The sequence below is a fragment of the Taudactylus pleione genome, unplaced genomic scaffold, assembly GCF_031769625.1.
Source record: "Taudactylus pleione unplaced genomic scaffold, aTauple2 ptg000399l, whole genome shotgun sequence".
NCBI lineage: Eukaryota > Metazoa > Chordata > Amphibia > Anura > Myobatrachidae > Taudactylus > Taudactylus pleione.
The window spans coordinates 4,135,432-4,157,682 of record NW_028284801.1 but is presented as its reverse complement, the minus strand read 5'-3'; the positions used below and the strand labels follow the sequence as shown (position 1 = coordinate 4,157,682).

General features: G+C 44.4%; 1 protein-coding gene across 1 annotated transcript in view; it reads left to right on the top strand.

The window, feature by feature from the left end:
• The first annotated feature begins 381 nt into the window (after positions 1–381).
• Positions 382–22,251, top strand: part of SIRT6 (sirtuin 6) — a 45,956-nt gene continuing 24,086 nt past the window's right edge. Inside the window, exon 1 of the mRNA XM_088446467.1 lies at positions 382–556. Coding sequence (XP_088302593.1) covers positions 491–556 — 66 coding nt within the window. The 5' untranslated portion in view covers positions 382–490. The remainder of the gene's footprint in view (positions 557–22,251) is intronic.

Below are 22,251 nucleotides of genomic sequence, written 5' to 3'. Positions count from 1 at the left end.
ATCAGCCAGCGGTATCGTAACGCTGGCTGATCGCTACGTGTTTACGCACTATAAAATCTGAACTGATGGGGAGCCTTGCGTTTTGGTACCTCTGTATTATTCCATTCTAATCACTAACGGCAAAATAAAACGTAGCACAAGCCTCTTCACCTCATGTACAGCATGCCACTTCAGTACCTGCCCGCATTTACATAGCGCAGCAAGATAAAGAAGTTACAGCTCGAACAACTTTGAGGACCAGGGGAGGAGGGGCTTTATGTAACGCAATAATTATATCGTTAGGAAAATAGAGAATATACTCTGCATAGCACACTATACGAGATGTGCTTTATCATAGGCTCAAAGCCACACACATGACCTACGCAACAACGATCAATGTCGCATCCGGGTGCAGCAAGATGGCGGCGTTTCCTTCTACGTCACATGTGTGCGACGGCGGCCGTGGAGCTAAGGGGACATTCTTCTTATTGTTTCCAGAGCAGTCTGGGAGATGTCGGTAAACTATGCGGCCGGTCTGTCACCGTACTCTGATAAAGGGCGCTGCGGGCTGCCGGAGGTAAGGACGTGGGGCCGGGACATCTTACAGTTACACTAATCTCTTACCTGACCACTACAGGGAGGGTGTTGTGAGCCATTTTTCGTTATGTTAAAATGATGAATACATGTATACGTTAGGATTGCCGCATTGTAATGATAGGTTTTCTTAAAAAAAAAATAACAGTTTAAAATGTCTAGTATTAATGGGGCTGAAACGAGTTACCAGGGAGATGGATGATCTATGGCAATGTTTACCTTGACCACAAGATGGCGATGCAATGCATGTTACCTACCCTCCAACATGACCCGTTCCATTAAGTACAAAATGCTCTGCTCCTGGACTTCACACCTATTTTATGATTGCAGTAACCTGTGCTGAACGAATTAATTGATGAGACAACTGTTTTTCAGCCATCGGCACCCATTGTGGGCAGCTTGTCGAACTGCATGTGGTGATGCCGCGGGTTGGAAAATAAGGGGTGTGACTTCGTGGGTGGGGGCTTGGCCTCACACACCCAACACCCGTTCTTTGTCACACTGGAGGTGCAGGATGCCCCCGTGGACCAGCCTGTGTGAAGTGCCGGCTCCCTCACTGTGGTAGGAGCCGAGTGTTCCACGTAATGCAGCACCCGGCTCCTGTCATTGAGGGGGAGCCAGCACTTTGGTGTCACCAAGGTGCGGCCCACACCCCCCCTTGTGACACCAGTGGTTTCAGCACAAATGGCTGTAATCCTAAATTAAGAAGGCAGTCAAGGTGCAGAGCATATTGTACCTAATGTAACGCATACCTCCCAACATTCGGAGTCCCAGAGTCAGGGCCTTCTTCGCCCAAAGCCGAGAAGGGGCCGTGGCCTGATCGGAAATGGGTCATGGTCTGATGGCACGCCTCCGTTTATATCACTAATGGGGCGCGCCCAGCATCTCCGAGATGCTGGTCTCATCCGGGGTTCCGAGCATCTATTCTCGCTCTGCATACCCGCTGCTCTGCATGGTATGTTCCCCCCCCACCGCGGGACAGTCCCAAAAAAACGGGACTGTCCCGCTGAATGCGGGACAGTTAGGAGGTATGTCTATCGTGTCATGGTGGAGGGTCTGGTGTTATGCAGTGCTGTCTGAGTATAACACTGGAAAGGTACTTCAGTATTTGTACCTGGAAGTGATGTGCAGTGAGGGAAGAAGTGCGGTTCCATGCTCATAAAGGCCACCAAAAGAAGGAAATTTGGCTGCTCGCCATGCTTCGGGCACGATGGCTTGCTTCGCAAGCTACAGGTTTATATTCCCGCTCTATGTCCACGTGGATAGTAGGGAGTGACATTGGACAGTAACTGATGACGTCAGGATACAAACACTGAAGGGGATCTATCCACTTCCTTAGAACACGTCTTTAAAATGCTGCCCTAACTGGCAGTTTTTTTTTTTTTTTTTTATTATTAGTAGTAGTGTAGTGTAATGGGTGCAGGTCAGCGGTGGAGTGTAGTGTGTGATGGAGCTGGTGCAGTTTTAGCGGCAGTAGTTGAGTGTGTGTGGGGAGCAGGTGCAGGCTGAAGGACAGGGCCGGCAACAGAAGTCTTGGGGCCCGTTACAAGGATATCTCTGGGGGCCCCTCCTCGATCCCTCCTCCACACATCCGTCCTACATGTAATTATATCTAGATGCATGTAATCAACATAGAGATTGATATATATATATATATATATATATATATATCTATCAATCAATCTATTTCTCTATCTATTTCTCTATCTATTTCTCAGCAGTATACACAAACAGCGTCACTCAGAGTCTCGTAATGAAAATAAATGATATATTCACCTGTGGTAAAAAAAAAACAGTACCAACGTTTTGGGGCACAACTGCCCTTTTGTCAAGGTTAGACCTTGACAAATGCCCAGAAACGTTGGTACTGTTTTTTTACTACATGTGAATATACCACTTATTTTCATTACAAGACTCTGAGTGGCGCTGTTTGTGTATACTGCTGATTTAAACTTTGAGTCCAGAGGGCACCAGAGCACAACAAATATAGATAGGAGAGTGACGGGATATATATATATATATATATATATATATATATATATATATATATATATATATATATATAATATGCACACACACACAGTCAGGTGCATAAATATTGGGACATTGACAGAATTTTCATATTTTGGCCTCTATTCACCACCACATTGCCTTTGAAATGAAACAAACAAGATGTGCTTTAACTGCAGACTTTCAGATTTAATTTGAGGGTAATTATATCCAAATCAGGTGAATGGTGTAGGAATTACAACGGTTTCTATATGTGCCTCCCACTTTTTAAGGGGCTAAAAGTAATGGGACTATCAATTCAAAAGCTATTTCATGGACAGGTGTGGCTATTCCCTCATTATTTCATTATCAATTAAGCAGGTAAAAGGTCTGGAGTTGATTCTAGGTGTGACATTTGCATTTGGAATCAGTTGCTGTCGACTCTCAATATGAGATCCAAAGAGCTGTCACTATCAGTGAAGCAAGCCATAATTAGGCTGAACAATCAAAACAAACCCATCAGAGATAGGAAAAACATTAGGTGTTGCCAAATCAACTGTTTGGAACATTCTTAAAAAGAAAGAACGCACCGGAGAGCTCATCAACACCAAAAGACCGTAAGACCACGGAAAACAACTGTGGTGGATGAAAGAAGAATTATTTCCCTGGTGAAGAAACACCCCTTCACAACAGTTGGCCAAATCAAGAACACTCTCCAGGAGGTAGGTGTATATGTGTCAAAGTCAACAATCAAGAGAAAACTTCACAAGAGTGAATATAGATGTAAACCATTGGTGAGCCACAAAAACAGGAAGACCAGATTAGAGTTTGCCAAACAACATCTAAAAAAGCCATTACAGTTCTGGAACAACATCCTATGGACAGATGAGACAAAGATCAACTTGTACCAGAGTGATGGGAAGAGAAGAGTATGGAGAAGGAAAGGAACTGCTCATTACCCAAAAGATACCACCTCATCAGTGAAGCATGGTGGTGGTAGTGTCATGGCATGTATGACTGCCAATGGAACTGGTTCCCTTGTATTTATTGATGATGTGACTGCTGACAAAAGCAGCAGAATGAATTCTGAAGTGTTTCGGGCAATATTATATGCTCATATTAAGTCAAATGCTTCAGAACTCATTGGACAGCGCTTCACAGTGCAGATGGACAATGACCCGAAGCATACTGCAAAAGCAACCAAAGAGGTTTTTAAAGCTAAAAAGTGGAATGTTATGCAATGGCCAAGTCAATCCCCTGACCTGAATCCGATGGAGCATGCATTTCACTTGATGAAGACAATACTGAAGGGAAAATGCCCCAAGAACAAGCAGGAACTGAAGACATTTGCAGTAGAGGCCTGGCAGAGCATCACCAGGGATGAAACCCAGCGTCTGTTGATGTCTATGCGTTCCAGACTTCAGGCTGTAATTGTCTGCAAAGGATTTGCAACCAAGTATTAAAAAGTGAAAGATTTAGGATTGTTTAGTTTGTCCCATTACTTTTGGCCCCTTAAAAAGTGGGAGGCACATATAGAAACTGTTGTAATTCCTACACCGTTCAACTGATTTGGATGTAATTACCCTCAAATTAAATCTGAAAGTCTGCAGTTAAAGCACATCTTGTTTGTTTCATTTCAAAGCCATTGTGGTGGTGAATAGAGGCCAAAATCTGAAAATTCTGTCAATGTCCCAATATTGATGCACCTGACTGTATATCTATCTATCTATCTCTAATAAAACTCTCCACTTATGCACATATTGAACATATTTAGCCGGAGGCTGGACCTATACCGGTATGTAATATATATTTATATATAAAATAAGCTGGAACTATATCCAATATCAATTCTAAATAAAGTGAAACACCCTGTCATGGATGTTACACTTACCCCCACAAGTAGCCATTAGGATACTGGAGTTGCAGAGCTGCAGCACAGTGAGCTCACAGTCACAGCACAGCTTGAAGTAGTGTGTGCTGTCTTTGTGCCCGGCGTTGATGGCCGCTGCTCCTTGGTGCATAGAGCTTACGCAGCCGCAGTCCAGGGACAGAGGCAAGGGGTGGCGCAGCGTCACGCGCTAGCTATAGACCCTGTGACGGGGCCGCCTGATTTAACTTTGGGGGTTTGGGCTTACATGCAAAACATTCCAGGCACGGCCGATGGGGGAAGAGCGGTCAATTTATTTTTACTTATAGCCGGGGGAAGTAAAAATAAATTGACCGCTCTTCCCCTGTCGGCCGCGCCTGGCATGTTTTGCATGTAAGCCCCTGGGGACCAGTGACTGGTACCGTTTGTGCTCCTGAGCCCTCTGAATCATGGGGCCCCTCGGGAACTCGGGGCCCGGTACAGGTGTACCTGTAGTCTCTGAGTAATTAAGGTCTAATTAAGATAATTGGAAACTTCCATTTGCTTAAATAGTCATTAGGGTGGTGACCAAAGGGTTAAAGAGCAAGTGCCGAGATACCTTCACCTCAGGGCTGGTGCTAGGGTGTTCGGCGCCCTCCCATCTTATATATAAAATTCATTGGTCTGTTTGTCCGTTTATGTATTCAGACACCCCCTGCAATGATTGGGATGAAACAAACTCAAAGTGGTGCAGCTGAAACCTGGCCAGGTTTTAGGGGTGTTAGGCTCCCGGTCAGACCTACCGTTGGTGTACGCTGGGCAGAACTTTGACCCAGGGAGCCTTTTCTGGGCCTTCCACTGGATGGATTTGGACGACATCATATAATAAAACTTAATAACTTGTAGATTACCCGGGCAATGCTGGGTAATTCAGTTCATTTATTTTATAAAGGGACAACGTGTGCCACAAAAAAAGGGGCCTGGCCACACAATAGTACCCCCAATTCAAATTACGCCAGTCGCGCATTATTATTCACATTAGACTGCACGGAGTGCCCCTAGTTCACATCACACAACATAGCTGTGGCCCTTATTTACGTTATGACACAGTAGTGCCCCCTTATACACATGTCGGCAGTAGTACAGCCATGGCCAACAGTTTTGAGAATGACACAAGTATTGGTTTTCACAAAGTTTGCTGCTTCATTTTTTTTTATGCCAATTTGCATAACTCCAGAATGTCATGAAGAGCTATCAGATGAATTACAATTAATTGCAAAGTCCCTCTTTGCCATGACAATGAACTTAATCCCAAAAACAACACTTTCACTGCATTTCAGCCCTGCCACAAAAGGACCAGCTGACATCATGTCGGTGATTCTCCCGTTACCACAGGTGAGAGTGTTGATGAGGACAAGGCTGGAGTCTGTCATGCTGATTGAGTTATGCTGCGTACACACGGTATGATAAGCTGTCAGATTTTAACGGTCATATCATTATTGTTAAAATCTGACAGTTTCTGGCCCCTGCAAACGACCATACGATGGTCGATGCGCGGCCACGTATGGTCGTTATCGACCAACTGCCATAGTCTGTGCAAGCAGGCAGACCTGGTCGATATCGACCAGGTTAGCCTGCTTACTATAGGGTCGTTAAGGGGTTACTGCATGTGTTGGATGAACATCCAACACATGCAGGACGATCAGACAATGATCATCTGATCGTTAACTGATCGTTGCCATCGTACCGTGTGTACTAAGCATTAGAATAACAGACTGGAAGCTTTAAAAGGAGGGTGGCGCTTGAAATCATTGTTCTTCCTCTGTTAACCATTGTCACCTGCAAGGAAACACATGCAGTCATCATTGCTTTGCACAAAAAGGGCTTCACAGGCAAGGATACTGCTGCTAGTAAGATTGCACCTAAATCGACCATTTATCGGATCATCAAGAACTTCAAGGAGACTGGTACAATAGTTGTGAAGAAGGCTTCAGGGCACCCAAGAACATCCAGCAAGCGCCAGGGCTGTCTCCTAAAGTTGATTCAGCTCCTGGATCGGGGCACTACCAGTGCAGACCTTGCTCAGGAATAGCAGTAAGCAGGTGTGAGTGCATCTTCACGCACAGTGAGGTGAAGACTTTTGGAGGATGGCCTGGTGTCAAGAAGGGCATCAAAGAAGCCACTTCTCTCCAGGGAAAACATCAGGGACAGACTGATATTCTGCAAAAGGTACAGGGATTGGACTGCTGAGGACTGGGGTAGTGTTATTTTCTCTGATGAATCCCCTTTCAGATTGTTTGGATCATCTGGAAAAACGCTTGTCCGGAGAAGGAAAGGTGAGTGCTACCATCAGTCCTGTGTCATGCCAACAGTAAAGCATCCTGAGACCATTCGTGTGTGTGGTTGCTTCTCAGCCAAGGGAGTGGGCTCACTCACAATTTTGCCTAAGAACACAGCCATGAATAAAGAATGGTCCAAAACATTCTCCAAGAGCAACTTCTCCCAACCATCCAAGAACAGTTTGGTGATGAACAATGCCTTTCCCAGCATGATGGAACACCTTGCCATAAGGCAAAAGGGATAACTAAGTGGCTCGGGGAACAAAACATGGAAATTTTGGGTCCATGGCCAGGAAACTCCCCAGACCTTAATCCCATTGAGAACTTGTGGTCAATCCTCAAGAGGTGGGTGGTCAAAAAACCGCCCATAAATTCTGACAAACTCTAAGCATTGATTAGGCAAGAATGGACAGCCATCAGTCAGTATGTTGCCCAGATGTTGATTGACCTCATGCCAGGGCGAATTGCAGACGTCTTGAAAAAGAAGGGTCAACACTGCAAATATTGACTCTCTGCATAAACTTAATGTAATTGTCAGTAAAAGCCTTTGACACTTATGAAATGCTTGTAACTTTACTTCAGTATACCATAGTAACATCTGACAAAAAGGTCTAAAAACACTGAATCCGCAAACTTTGTGAAAACCAATACTTTCTCAAAACTTTTGGCCATTGCTGTAGTGCCCCTTACTTACACATAATGCCCACAGTAGTTGTGCCCCTTATACACATAATGCCCACGGTAGTTGTGCCCCTTACTCATAATGACACACAGCACTGTACTTATCCAGGAGCCCTTCTCCCAACAGCTCTTCGCGCTCAGCACTATGGGAGAGACATCACTATGTCTCTCCCTACACACACTGCGGGAGCCGGAAGGCAGAATGAGCTCTGGCTGCAGGGAAAGAGCCACAGGGCGCCAGCTGGTGGTAAAATCTTAAGGTGCATACACACACAACGATTTAGTAAATGAACGATTTTAGTAAACTATTTTCGTTAATATTTTCAAGGGAAAAATGAACGAAAATCGTTTACTAAAATCGTTCATTTACTGAATGTAATGAACGTTTTTTTTTTTAAATACAAACGATTTTTGCATATTCCTTTAATGAAAATCGTTGAGTTGGTCAGTCTAACTGAACTACAAACGTGAACGCACATGAACGATAATCGTTCATCGTTTTAACTCAGAAAGTGAACGATTTTTACAACGATTGAACGATGAACGATATCATTATCGATAATCGTTCAAAAATCGTTGTGTGTGTGTATGCACCTTTAGTGGGTGCCCGGCAAATGGAGAAGGTAGCAGCGGCACCTCTCCAGCCTAGCACCTCCCTGCTGGGCACGGCCGGCTAACCGCTTCACCTGCTGCTTTTCTGTGCAATGCTCTATCGCAAAGGATATCAGTTTGAAAGATTATTTTAGCAGTATAGTTATAGAAAAATGTAAATATTTATTTTTCAAAACTACGGTACTTGTATTCACTATTTGCCATAAAATGTAAGTTAGATATCAAAGTTCTTTCACTTCTATAAATGCATATGACGAAAGAATCCTGTCTTCTAATATCGTGCTTTACAGTAGAGCAGTGTTTCCCAATCTCGGTCCTCAAGGTACACAAACACACACACAACGTGGACGGCGGCACTTGGGTCAAAGATTGCAAACTCAGACAGGTATGTTATGCCAACGTTCCGGAGTACTTTATTCCTCCGTTGTCAAGGTACAATAAATCATTTTATGTATTGTGATTTATTGTACCTTGACAACGGAGGAATAAAGTACTCCGAAACGTTGGCATAACATACCTGCCTGAGGGCCTAATTCAGACTCGCCCGCAAGCGGGTCGATGTTGGCCCAGTGCGCATGCGCACGACGGACCCTGCTCCGTCGCTATGGGTCTCGTACCAAAGGGGGCGTGCTGTCGATGGTGAGTGACAGCACGCCCCCTTTGGTGGGCGTGCCAGGGGCGTGGCTGGCCAGACGGAGGCGTTCCCATGGGAACGCCTACCGTCTGGGGCCGGCCCCACTGACATCCCAAGTAATGTCAGTAGGAGTGCTTTCGGCTCTGATAGAGCCGAAAGCACTCCAGGGTTTGCGGCAACGAGACCCTACCACAAGGGTCTCGTCTCAAGCCCGATGGTTGCGACCATCGCAACCATCTTCCTGGCCGCTCGCTATAGCTGTGGGTGGTCACCCACAGCTATACGAGCGGCCAGGAGGCCGCTCTAAAAATTCAGAAGGACGGCCCTGATTCAGAGCGAGCGCTCTGTCAGAGCTTCCAGCTCTGAATCAGGGCCTGAGTTTGCAATCTTTGACCCTTATGCTGCCGTCCACGTTGTATACTATTGGGACCTCAGCAGAGACCCTAAACGGAGGGCAACGGGGATCGTTCTGTCTATTTGATTATTGGAGTGCCACCCTATTGGATACATATTGGAGGTTAGTTCACCATGCAGGAGTGAACCACTTTTAGGTAGCGGTACCCATTTTAAAGTTGTGGTTATTACCAGCAGTACAGCATATTTGACAAGGAGTACCACTTTTTTACATAAGTGTTGATTTTAACCAAGTTACTTGGGTGAAGCATTGTGTGCTGGTGCATACAATGGCTGAAGGAAAAGATGATGACAGCCTGGATAAGGCATTTGAAGCAATTAATATTGCAATCCTAACACAAGGGAGTACACTTATGTTTTCAGACTCTGAAGCAGAATCCATTCTTTTTAAATATCAATTTAGTGACGATAATGCCACCAAGTCATTACAAAGCCTTCCCGGGGGTGGCTCAAACTTAAACAACGGGAGATTAATTTTTACTATCACGGAGTCACCTTGAGTGATTGTTACAAACAAAAACGTATACCAAGAGGCTTCAGAATTAGGAACTGTCCCACTATAGGGAGATACAGCTTGGATTTTTGTAAAAAATGCATATTAATTCCTAACAAGTGCAGTTACGATCTCATGCTGCTTGTCATCGAAGTAGCCACGCGTGCATTAACGAATATACAGAGCCTTGCAAAAGTATTAAACGCCCATTTGCACTTTTCATGTTTTATTGCCTCACAACCTGGAATTAAAATGGATTGTTTGAAGGTGTGCATCATTTCATTCGCATGCCTACAACTGTGAAGTTGTTTGTTTTTGTTTTTTTTATATTGTATTTTATATTGTGAATCAAACAACATTTAGGACAACATAACAGAAAACTTCAGCGTGCATAACTATTCACCCCCCTAAAGTCAGTACTGTGTTTAGCCACCTTTTGCGGCAATTACAGCTGCAAGTCGCTTTGGATAAGTCTCTTTGAGCTTTCCACATCTTGCCCCTGGGATTTTTGCCCATTCCTCAAGGCAAAACTGCTCCAGCTCCTTCATGTTGGATAGTTTCCGCTTGTGAACAGCAATCTTCACGTCTGACCACAGATTCTCAATTGGATTGAGATCTGGGCTTTGACTAGGCCATTCCAACACATTTAAATGTTTCCCCTTTAAACCACTCGAGTGTTGCTTTAGCAGTATGCTTCAGGTCATTGTCCTGCTGGAAGGTGAACCTCCGTCCCAGTCTCAAATCACAGGCAGACTAAAACAGGTTTTGCTTAAGAATATCCCTGTATTTAGCACCATCCATCTTTCCCTTGACTCAAATCAGTTTCCCAGTCCCTGCTGCTGAAAAACATCCCCATAGCATGATGCTGCCACCACCATGTTTCACTGTGGGGATGGTGTTCTTTGGGTGATGGGATGTGTTGGGATTGCGCCAGACATAGCGTTTTCCTTGGTGGCTGAAAAGTAAAATGTTAGTCTCATCTGACCAGAGCACCTTCCTCCTTGCATTTGGGGAGTCGCCCACATGCCTTTTGGCAAACTCAAATCGTGTCTTCTTCTTTTTATCACTAAGTAATGGCTTATAACTGGACACTCTTCCATAAAGCCCAGCTCTATGGAGTGTACGGCTTATTGTGGTCATATGCACAGATACACCAGTCTCTGCTGTGGAACTCTGCAGCTCCTTCAGGTTTACCTTTGGTCTCTGTGCTGCCTCACTGATTAATGCCCTCCTTGTGCGGTCTGTGAGTTTTGGTGGGTGGCCCTCTCTTGGCAGGTTTGTTGTGGTACCATGTTCTGGTGCTCCGGGGGATCATCAAAGATTTGGATATTTTTTATAACCTAACCCAGAATTGTGCTTCTCAACAACTTTGTCCCTGACTTGTTTGGAGAGCTCCTTGGTCTTCATGGTGTGATGCCTCTTGCTTAGTGGTGTTGCAGCCTCTGGGGCCTTTCAGGAAAGGTGTGTTTATACTGACAGATCATGTGACACTTAGATTTCACACAGGTGGACTTCATTTCACTAATTATGTGACTTCTGAAGGTCACCAGAACTTTTGAGGGGCTTCATAGCAAAGGGGGTGATTACATATGCACATGCCAATTTTTAGAAAAATGTATTTATAATGATCCTTTTATATATATTTTTCTAATTTCACTTCACCAAATTAGTCTATTTTGTGCAGATCCATCACATAAAATTCAGATAAAAAATAATAATTACAGAGTGTAATGTAACAAAAAAGGTAAGTAAAGGGGGTGAATACTTTTGCAAGCCACTGTACGTGATCAAATTGAGGTGTTTGAAAACACTAACAAACCCATATTTGAAGTCGATACCAATAATGGCTGGTTGGATAAAATAAGTAAACAAATCTCAATATATAAGCATGATTTAATTCAACTTAAAAAATTGAAGATGACAAAGGTAACGGCCGACTATGAGCACAATCGAGTCTATAATTGGATACATGAGGGACGCAATGAATATCAACGCCCTAATCAACGTGGAAATAGAACACCCAGGGACAATTGGGAGATGTCACCATACAATTATTCCACCAGTGACTCTGACAGTGCTCAACATAGGGACAAACGTGATGGGATCCCTTTAGGAGTAAGCCACGGCAACTTGGTGCCAGATCGTGCAGGAAATACACCAGACCAATGTACGCGGTCACAGAAAAGCAGGACGACCAACGACAACAAGGAGGAAATAGTCTTCAATTTATCAGCTTACCTGCTATCTGACCTTGAAATGTTTGTATTGAGGCGAGGATTAACTTATGTACCCACAGCTAGATTTGATGAACTTAGGTGGGATATTGAAAAATATCAATTTAAACGCCAACTGAAGATCCATGAATATTTCCACGGTCCTAAGGCACCTCTTTCATCTATTAAAAATCGGGCATCGGATATACCTATACAATACGTAAAATAATGACGATTTCGGTTTGATCCAAGTTCTAACATCGCAACCATTAAGACCTTTTTACGCATGACAGATTATGATGTAAAACAATGTGTGAGTAAAGGTGATAAATTAGCTAAACCCCTCAGCAACCTATACGCTGGTGAATGGAAAGCACTTAAGGATTTGGCAGCTCATCCTGAAATTGTGATCCGCCCGGCGGATAAGGGAGGTGCTGTGGTGGTACAGAATCTTTCACAGTACAAGGCTGAAATAGTCAGGCAATTATCTGACAATGAGGTATATAGAGCATTGCATGTTGACCCTATGCTTATTTTCAAACCGGAATTTAGGGATAGATTAACTATGGCAGCTGATCAGGGAATCAGGGAAATGTGTGAGGCATTAATACCAGAGCATCCCATCACACCGATACTATACACGGTTCCCAAGATACACAAGAGCCTGGACAATCCCCCAGGTAGGCCGATTATTTCGGCTAGGGGGTCATTGTCCCAGGCTACTTCAGTGTATCTTGATGCCATCCTACAACCTTGTGTGATGGGACACCCCAGATTTTTAGGCCAGATGTGGAATTGATTCATGATTTACTGGAGATGATCCTCACTCATAACTTCTTTATGTATGATGGTAAACTTTATCTTCAGCTCGTCAGTTGTGCGATGGGGTCCAACGCGTATATGTTTATGGTAGAGGAAGACATTTTCTTTGCGGATGTCTGTGTCTGACAGGATTCTTTTCTATGTCAGATACATAGATGACATTTTCCTAATTTGGAGGGGAACTATGGATGAATTGGTTAAATTCATTGAATCACATAACCAGACAAGTAGTCCTGTCAAATTTTAATTTTGTGCCAGTGCAGAAAGGGTTAATTACTTGGATGTGGAGATTAGTGTACTGAATGGAATAGTTTCAACTACCTTATTTAGTAAACCGACTGACAGAAACTCAATCCTACACTGTAACAGTTTTCATCCTAAATCGACTAAAATGGGATTGCCTTATTCCCAATTTATCAGGGCACATAGAATTTGTAGTGACAATAATACAGCTAAAATGCATATGGAAAATATGAAGTGCAAATTTTTGGCACGAGGTTATGACTCTGTTGTATTGGAAGCAGCCCTGACAAAAGCACTGTCCAAAACACGAGACCAGTTATTAAGATCTAAAGAGCTGAGTTCAGTTAGTGAGACCCAGGCAACGAGATTGCCATGGGTTAAACACTTTAACACACAAAGTAGGGACATTGAAAGAGCAACTAAAAAAACATTGGTCCATCATTAAATCCGATCAAGATTTAAATTGACAAAATAGTAGGATTTTGTTAAGTTTTAAACGTGGATGTAACATTAGGGGTTGGCTTGTCAGGACGGATATTACAGGTCTTGGGACAAATACAAGTAGCCATTTCTTGTGATCTAAGAATGGATGTTTCAAATGCCTGAACTGTCTTACGTGCCGTTACCTAACTGCTACTGACAGCTTCCATCACCCATTTAGTGGTAAAAAAAATTTCATTCGACAGTCACATGTACCACTACATTTATAGTCTATGTGGGCAAGACGGATAGGACACTTAGGGAATGTATGGTGTTACACCGGTTGGCCATACGTGCTGCCCTTTCTTCTGGCAGGAGCGACCAACCGGTGGCGCGCCACTTTGTACAAGCTGGACACAGTGTAGCAACCATGAAGTATATTATCATTGACCATATACCTAAACTAACAAGAGGGGGAGACAGGTCTTTGAGACTGCTACAGTGTGAAACAAGGTGGATTCATCGATTGGGCACTATGGCGCCAAGGGGTCTGAATGAGACCTTGGGTCTACATTGCTTTTTGTAAAATGAATTAAAAACTATGTCAGGATGTTGGCATAATTTGAGGTACTCCTATATGCTAAGGATATATCAGTGGGTTTGATACGTTAATGGTTGATTGTTCAGTAACTGGCGGAGCAGGCACATTTTGATTGCTATAAAATGCTGGAACCATATACTTCCCTTGTGAGTACTACAGTTGGGTTGAAATAAGAACACATGATATCTATGATATATTTATTGTATTGAATCTACTAAAGAAAAAATCTAGCGGAGTGCACTGGTGCATTACGCATTGTATAATCTTTGATCATTTTAAATACAATGTAATATGTACTTTTGTTTAATGATAATACGATCCATGTAGAATCTTATTTATATATGTCGATTTCCTGAATATGTATACACTACGTTAATGTTTACGATTAGCGGTGGCCATAGTTACGGTCTCAGACTGATGACGCTGTTTGGGAGCGCCTTCGGTATGAATGCTGCCGGAAACCTGTAGCCGCGTTACATGTGGTGTGGTGCGGGTGATATAAAGTAAGTGTTTTTATGTATTGTGATTTATTGTACCTTGACAACAGAGGAATAAAGTACACTGAAACGTTGGCATAACATACATGCCTGAGTTTGCAATCTTTGACCCGAGTGCCGCCGTCCACGTTGTATACTATTGGGACCTCAGCAGAGACCCTAAACGGAGGGCAATGGGGATCTTTCTGTCTATTTGATATTGGAGTGCCACCCTATTGGAGAGAGATATATATATATATGTATATGTGTGTGTGTGTGTGTGTGTGTGTGTGTGTATGTATGTGTGTATATATATGTATATATATAACAACTGGTGGAGTGCCGTTTATGTACATATAGTACATCATTCACAAGGTCCGGCACTCCAAAAAACTCCATTCAACTTGCGGAGGTGCCCTCATGTATCAGAAGTACCGCAGTCCAAGGTGCGGCACTCTCCAAAATAAAGACAACTGTGACGTATAAATCAATGCTTCAGTACATTAAGTACTATCTTCAGGAATATATATAATTGAACTTTATATTCAAACCAAACCAGAGAGTGAAGAGTATAAAAGCTGTCACAACTCATCATCACTGTCAATAATTTACTGATCAGGTGACATGTATCATGTTAGGAGATACTGAAAACCTGTTCTGCTGTGTGGAAAGAATTCAGGTTTTCTGCTTTAACTTTAACTCCACACTTAATTACAATCTCTATTCTTCCAGGAGGGGGCGCTCAGCTCCTTACCTGGACAGGCTTGTACAAAGCACCTTTGACTGTGTCAAACTGGGCACCAGAACATTGTCCTGCTGGCAGACGTTCCCTCATCACATCTTCGCAGAAGGTGTTGATGATTTTCCAGATGTGTTCCCTCTTCACCTCGCCTGGGCTCTTGTGCTGCCTCCGATCGGTGTAGGTGGTGTCAGCCGTAGTCCGTGTAGACTCACTTGTTTCAACAGTGAGTGACCGCGTACAGACTTCGTTCATTGTCCGGCCGGGGAGTGTGGGCAGGTTGGGTGTCAAGGTACTGCTTCTGCTCCCGGCTCTCACCTGTTCCAGGTTCGCTCTGGGTCCGGCCGGGGAGGGGGGAGGCGCCGTTTCTGCTCCCGGGTGCTGCACTTCACTCCCGGATCTCGCCTGTTCCAACGGTGAGTAGCTGCGTGCAGATGTCACTGGGTCCGGCTGGGTAGCGGGGGGGAGGTACTGCTTCTGCTCCTGGGCAGTGGGCAGGGGCTGGCGGTCCCGAGACGGAGTGTGGTGGGCTGGCCGGTGTCTGTCTAGAAGCTGCCTAGTGATTGGGTGAGGAGACACCGCCTAGTGGGGACTGGTTAGGCACACGTCGCTGCCGGCTATTGGTTGAATAGTTGCCGGCAGCGGCGATTGGCTGCTATGGCGTTAGCAAAGTCACACACAGCGCCAGCGCATCCTACAGGACCTGCTTAGGTTTTAAAATTGGGTCCCCAACTGCCTATAGGGCATATTTTGTGAGCACTAGGCTGAAGCGCTGTGGTCTCTAGCGGGTAGCGTCGGAGGGGGGAGTTAATGCTCCCCCTCTCTGGCTGATGAGATGTTCATACATCTCATCGGTAGTGCTTCCTGCTTCGCCTCGGTAAAGAGGTGAAGTGAGAAGCGTTATAGCGGCACATTAAGTGCCGCTATAGTACATCTTCCCCCAATACTACATATTGACAATGGTGTAAAGTTTTTTTGAAATTTTTGCAAATTTAATAAAAAAAACTAAGAAATCACATGTACATAAGTATTCACAGCCTTTGCCATGAAGCTCAAAATTGAGCTCAGGTGCATCCTGTTTCCACTGATCATCCTTGAGATGTTCCTACAGCTTAATTGGAGTCCACCTGTGGTAAAATCAGTTGATTGGACATAATTTTGAAAGGCATACACCTGTCTCTATAAAGGTCCCACACTTGACAGTGCATGTCAAAGCACAAATCAAGCATGAATTGTCTGTAGACCTCCGAGACAGGATTGTCTCGAGGCACAAATCTGGGGAAGGGTACAGAAAAATATCTGCTGCGTTGAAGGTCCCAATGAGCACAATGGCCTCCATCATTCATAAATGGAAGAAGTTCGGAACCACCAGGACTCTTCCTAGAGTTGGCCAGCCGTCTAAACTGAGCGATCGGGGGAGAAGGGCCCTAGTCAGGGAGGTGACCAAGAACCCGATGGTCACTATTAGAGCTACTGCATTCCTCTGTGGAGAGAGGAGAACCTTCCAGAAGGACAACTATCTCTGCAGCAATCCACCAATCAGGCCTGTATGGTAGAGTGGCCAGACGGAAGCCACTCCTTAGTAAAAAGCACATGGCAGCCCGTCTGGACTCTGACCATGGGAAAAAAAATCTCTGGTCTGATGAGACAAAGATTGAACTCTTTGGCGTGAATGCTAGGCTTTGTTTGGAGGAAACCAGGCATCTCTCATCACCAGGCCAATACCATCTCTACAGTGAAGTATGGTGGTGGCAGCATCATGCTGTGGGGATGTTTTTCAGCGGCAGGAACTGGGAGACTAGTCAGGATTGAGGGAAAGATAAATGCAGCAATTTACAGAGATATCCTGGATGAAAACCTGCTCCAGAGCGCTCTTGACCTCAGACTGGGGCGAAGGTTCATCTTTCAGCAGGACAACGACCCTAAGCACACAGCCAAGATATCAAAGGAGTGGCTTCAGGACAACTCTGTGAATGTCCTTGAGTGGCCCAGCCAGAGCCCAGACTTGAATCCGATTGAACATCTCTGTAGAGATCTGAAAATGGCTCTGTGCACCGACACTTCCCATCCAACCTGATGGAGCTTGAGAGGTGCTGCAAAGAGGAATGGGTGAAACTGCCCAAAGATAGGTGTGCCAAGCTTGTGGCATCATATTCAAAAAGACTTGAGGCTGTAATTGCTGCCAAAGGTGCATCAACAAACTATTGAGCAAAGGCTGTGAATACTTATGTACATGTGGTTGCTTATATATTTTTATTTTTTATTAAATTTGGAAAAATCTCAAACTTTTTACACGTTGTCATTATGGGGTATTGCGTGTAGAATTTTGAGGACAAAAATGAATTTATTCCATTTTGGAATAAGGCTGTAACATAAAATGTGGAAAAAGTGAAGTGCTGTGATTACTTTCCGGAAGCACTGTAAATTATTAATAATTGAAGAAAAAGATAATTTGATGTTTAAATACAATTAAGCATCTTTTTGCCTATATTTATTTCTGGAACACTGTGTACTCCATAGCCCATTGAACCAGATATACTTGGAGCAACTTTTTCCTTTACCATGTTTTTTTCGTACCATATCCAGTCTTTTTTCACAGGCCATTTCCAAGAAGTTAGATCTGACATGGTCATGGTGCTTACTTCAACTAGGTTATGTATCTTTCACTATTCCTAGATAAAACTCTCCCTCATAGGGGCATATTCAATTGGGGACTAGAACCTCAAAAATCCCGGACCTGCAAGGTTTTTCCTGCAGGTGCGGGATTTTTGCTATTCAATAATGTGCTGGGTTTTTTCTATTTTGAGTGCCCGGAGGTTTCTTCTTTTTTATTTGAGCACCTCCAGAGCAAGTCTGATTTTTTCTAAAATTTTTTGAAAAAATTAGTGGTACGTGCTCTGGGACCCTAGTGGCACCCCCCCTGAGGACCAATTAAGCAATTGGAAGTTTCCAATTAGCTTAATTAGTCCTTAATTATCTTCTAAAGCGGTGTCTTCTGCATCCAGCGTCGAGACCCGGTCTCCTGCAGCTGCGGTGAGTATGTCAGTGTGTATGAGTGAGTTTGTGACCCCCCAGTTTAATGTATGCCCCCCTTTAATGGGTGCTGGGAGATATACATCTCCCATTATCCCTTGAACCTCCCAGAAGCCTCTGGAACCTCCAAACAGCCCCCTCCCCAGTAACAAGATGAAGGGGAGGCCACCGGGAGCCACGGAGACCCCCGAGGAGGTAAGTGTCTTTTTTTTTTTTTTAACGAAATGTGGGGTTTTCAGAGCGGAAAACCCAGTGTCCACTTTTTTAAATTAGATACCGCAGGTATAGGGAGCACGCATACCCACAGTAATCCAAAATTGGGCGCAAGTTTTTTTACCTAGTTAAACCTTGCTCCCAATTGAATATGCCCCTAGGTCTACAATAACATAGTTGTTAATATATAAAGTTTTGACCATGTGCTGGCATCCATCTGTGTCCTCTTCTTTGGAGTTCTTTCTTGAATTCCGAGTGTCACCACTTGACTCAGCAAGTGAAAATTTACTAGTCAGTCCAGATTTCCCTTGAACTCCCGGACAAATTATATAGTACCTACACACTGTGCAATCTAAAAAATTATATGTCATTCGTCGTTTGGGACTTACAAATCGTTAGATCGTTAACGAAATGTATTGTTTGCTTTCTAAACACCTGACGACCATCTTAGATTTCTGCTCAAATTTAAATAGGGGGCTCTACTTTCTATAGCGTATATAAAGCAGGCGCCATTTTAGCTCTGTGCAGCTCTGCTCTGTGACTAGTGAGGCTTGGGGGTATATCTACTAAACTGAGAGTTTTTAGAAAGTGGAGATGTTGCCCATAGCAACCAATCAGATTCTACTTAACTTTTAACTAGCACCTTCTAGAAGATATTAGCTAGAATCTGGTTGCTATGGGCAACATCTCCTTCTAAAAACTCACTTTAGTAAATTTACCCCTTGGTGTATACCTGCTGAATGCTGTACATTGCATTACTGCTCTGCTTTGTTTTGCTTCCCTTAACAAAGTGTCATATTGCATTCTCTTGTGATGGATCATTTTCGCTATCGAGTGACGGCATTATATGCTGTGGCTGTGGTGTTAGCTTATAGGGACAGGGCCCAGAATAGGAGAAGGCTGAGATCATGCTGGACAAAGCAGTAGCTGCTGCAGAGGGAGTCTTTCTCTCATGCCACTGCTTACAGAGATTTGGGAGAACAATCCTGATGACTACCACAATTTCCTGTGCATGGATGATGCCACCTTCCAGGAGTTGCTGCGTCTGGTGACTCCATACAAACTGGAGGCAGAAAACCAAGTTGTGGAGGGCCATTTCTGCTGAGGAGAGGCTGATTACTGCCCTGAGGTTCCTGGCTACAGGAAGATCCCTTGCTGACCTGAAGTTGGCGCTCTCATCTCCCCTCAAGCTTTGGGCCTCATCATCCCAGAGACCTGCAAAGCTATACTATCCTGACGCAGCAGTACTTTTAAGGTAAGAAAAAACACCACTTTTTTATTTCTTTGGCAAGAAAATATATTTAAAAAATAAAATAAAAAAAATTGCACCATGTATGAAGAAGGCACTTTTTAAAAAAAAATAAAATAAGCTTTTTCAATAGTAAAACATTTTTCAAATAAATATTACAAAATTAAAAATATTCTATATCAACCAGAATAAACTTGTGTAGCCAATAACCTTGCATGGACTATTAGTGTTCATGCTAGGTCCGGCGCCGAGCAGGGCACCAAACCTAGAAAGAAGCACTTTTGCGCGCACCCGAAAAGTGGGTGTGGTCACGAGAAAAAGGTGGTGTGTGTTTAAGATGCGCCCCCTTTTCATAACTCTTGGGGCTGTGCCCAGCACTTTCGGACATGCCAGGCTGCACTTAGGTGCGTGCCCGAAAAGGGAGAGTGCTCATGAGAAAAGGGGGCATTAAGACGTGCCCCCTTTTCATCAAACTTGGGGGCGTGTCTGACACTTATGGACATGCCTAGCTGCCCCCAAGCTCTCCTGTCTCTGAATAGATGCCAGGCGCATGCGGGCATCCTCCCAGAAGCACGCCTTAGGACACCTGTGTTACGGTTTGACAGGTGTACAGCCCCCAGTCAAACTCCCCCATGCGCCCATAATCTATTCACCAGTGGTGATAACTGCCCCGCAATTTTTCCCACCTGCCATGTTTTAACAGGGCGCAGTGAAAAGGGCAGGGCGTATTCTGCCTTTTTGAAATCTGGCAGGTCTCGGCGCCCTGCTAAAACAGCCTAGCAGGAACACGTCATAATGCCAAAAGTAGCACCATATATCAATATATGGTGCTACATTTGGCATTATGACGTGTTTAACATTACCCAACTGATTGGAAAGAGCACCATATATCATAGAGCAGGACAGTTATTGAGTTTCATAAAACTAGTTAAGTGGGCTGCATGAAATAAATAATCTAACTATAAATTATCAGTCGTGATGCTTTTATTACTCTTCGCGTTGGAAAGGGCTCATCGCATCCCTACTAGGGCACCTGCACCCAGAGCACCTCCCCGTACGTTTATAACCAAATTCTTACTTTCCCAAGATTGCGTCGCAGTTCTAGTTCGTGCCAAAGACCCTATGGAGAGGAATGGCTACCACGTCTCAGTATTTCATGATTTCTCTATTGATGTGCAGAAGGACAGTGCTCAATTTCTGCCAAATAAGAGGCGCCTGTCTGAATTAAATCTCCCCTACGCATTATTTCCATCCAAGCTAAGAGTCATTGCTGACAAAAACCAAGTTCTTTACATCTCCGAAAGATGCTGCCCTATGGCTTGACCACACTAGGCCCGACAGTCTTAATCTGTTCTGGACTCGCGTAACTATGTTTTAATTCTGGTTACAGACTGCTGAACTCCCATATGATGGGTGCTCTCTTTATTTTTTTTGTTGTGATCTCTGTTACTAATTGTTTGCTTTGTCAGATATCCTGTTAGTGTTATGAGACCACTGTTTTCATATTCGATAATAGTTGCGATCACTAATTAATATATATTTCTTGGTTTACTGCATTATGCTCTGTATGTAATATATAAGTTTATGCTACCTTTATATTGTACACCTTCCCCTGGTGCTCTTACAGGGACACAGAGGGTATCCTCAGCTGGGGAGCTCCCTTATGTCTAGGGGTTATTTCAATTCTTTGCTCCGCATTTTATATGTGTTGGAATAGTTATTAGGTTTAATGGTTCAGGATTTAGGTATGCCAAAGTTGGGGTTAGATAAACGGGTGTTGGGATTTTCTTTTTTTCTTTTTGTTTCTGTTAATGGATGTCTTTATTGTGATGCCAGATTTGTTTCATATGCTTCGAGTCACTTCTCTTTCTCATGCATATACAGTTGTCTATTTATCCTATGTTTCTACTTCAGGGTCCATAGGGGGTCCACAGGGTTGACCTTGGGGGTTATAGCTGGATCTGGATCCATGGGCACCACGCAGTTAAAGCTTTGCTGCTCCCAGGATGCACTTGGGTCCGTCCTCCTCTATACCCCGCCCCCGGCCACAGGCACCTCAGTTTTAGTTGGTGCCCGGCCGGAGTCGGGTCACCCTGCGCAGTGGGGCTGCATAAGCAGCTCCTAAGCTTTATTCTTTATTTAAAAAAAAAAAAAAAAGATTTTATTTTATTTTTACTGTCCATCTGGACGTCTACGCTGCCGCTCCAACAGCCCCGCTGGCGCTGCGACGCCGGTACTGATCCGGGGATCGCAGCGGGACCCCGGAGTCAGTACTAGCGTGGCTCCGGGACCACCCAAGGACTGCTGCCGGACTGAAGGGGCCAGGTAAGCCACGTGCAGCGCTGCACGCGGGGAAAATGCAGTCTTCATGCCGCCGGTCTCTGGGGACAGACCAGCGGCGCTAGTAGCGGCGGCGGGCTCCCCCTCTTCAGGAATACCCCGCGTGTCCGCTGGCCCCCGGGGTATAAGTACCGGCGGGGAACCTGCTTCCCCGGGGGTTTAGTACTAGCAGGGGAGGCAGCCTTCCCTGCTTCAGTGCTCCTCCCCTCAGCCCAGCGCGCCTTCTCTCATGTGTGCTGGCGTCGCTGGGCTGTTATCTCCTGGCCACTCCTCCTCAGAGCTCTCCGGCGGCCATCTTCCTCAGGCAGCATCGCAGAGCTC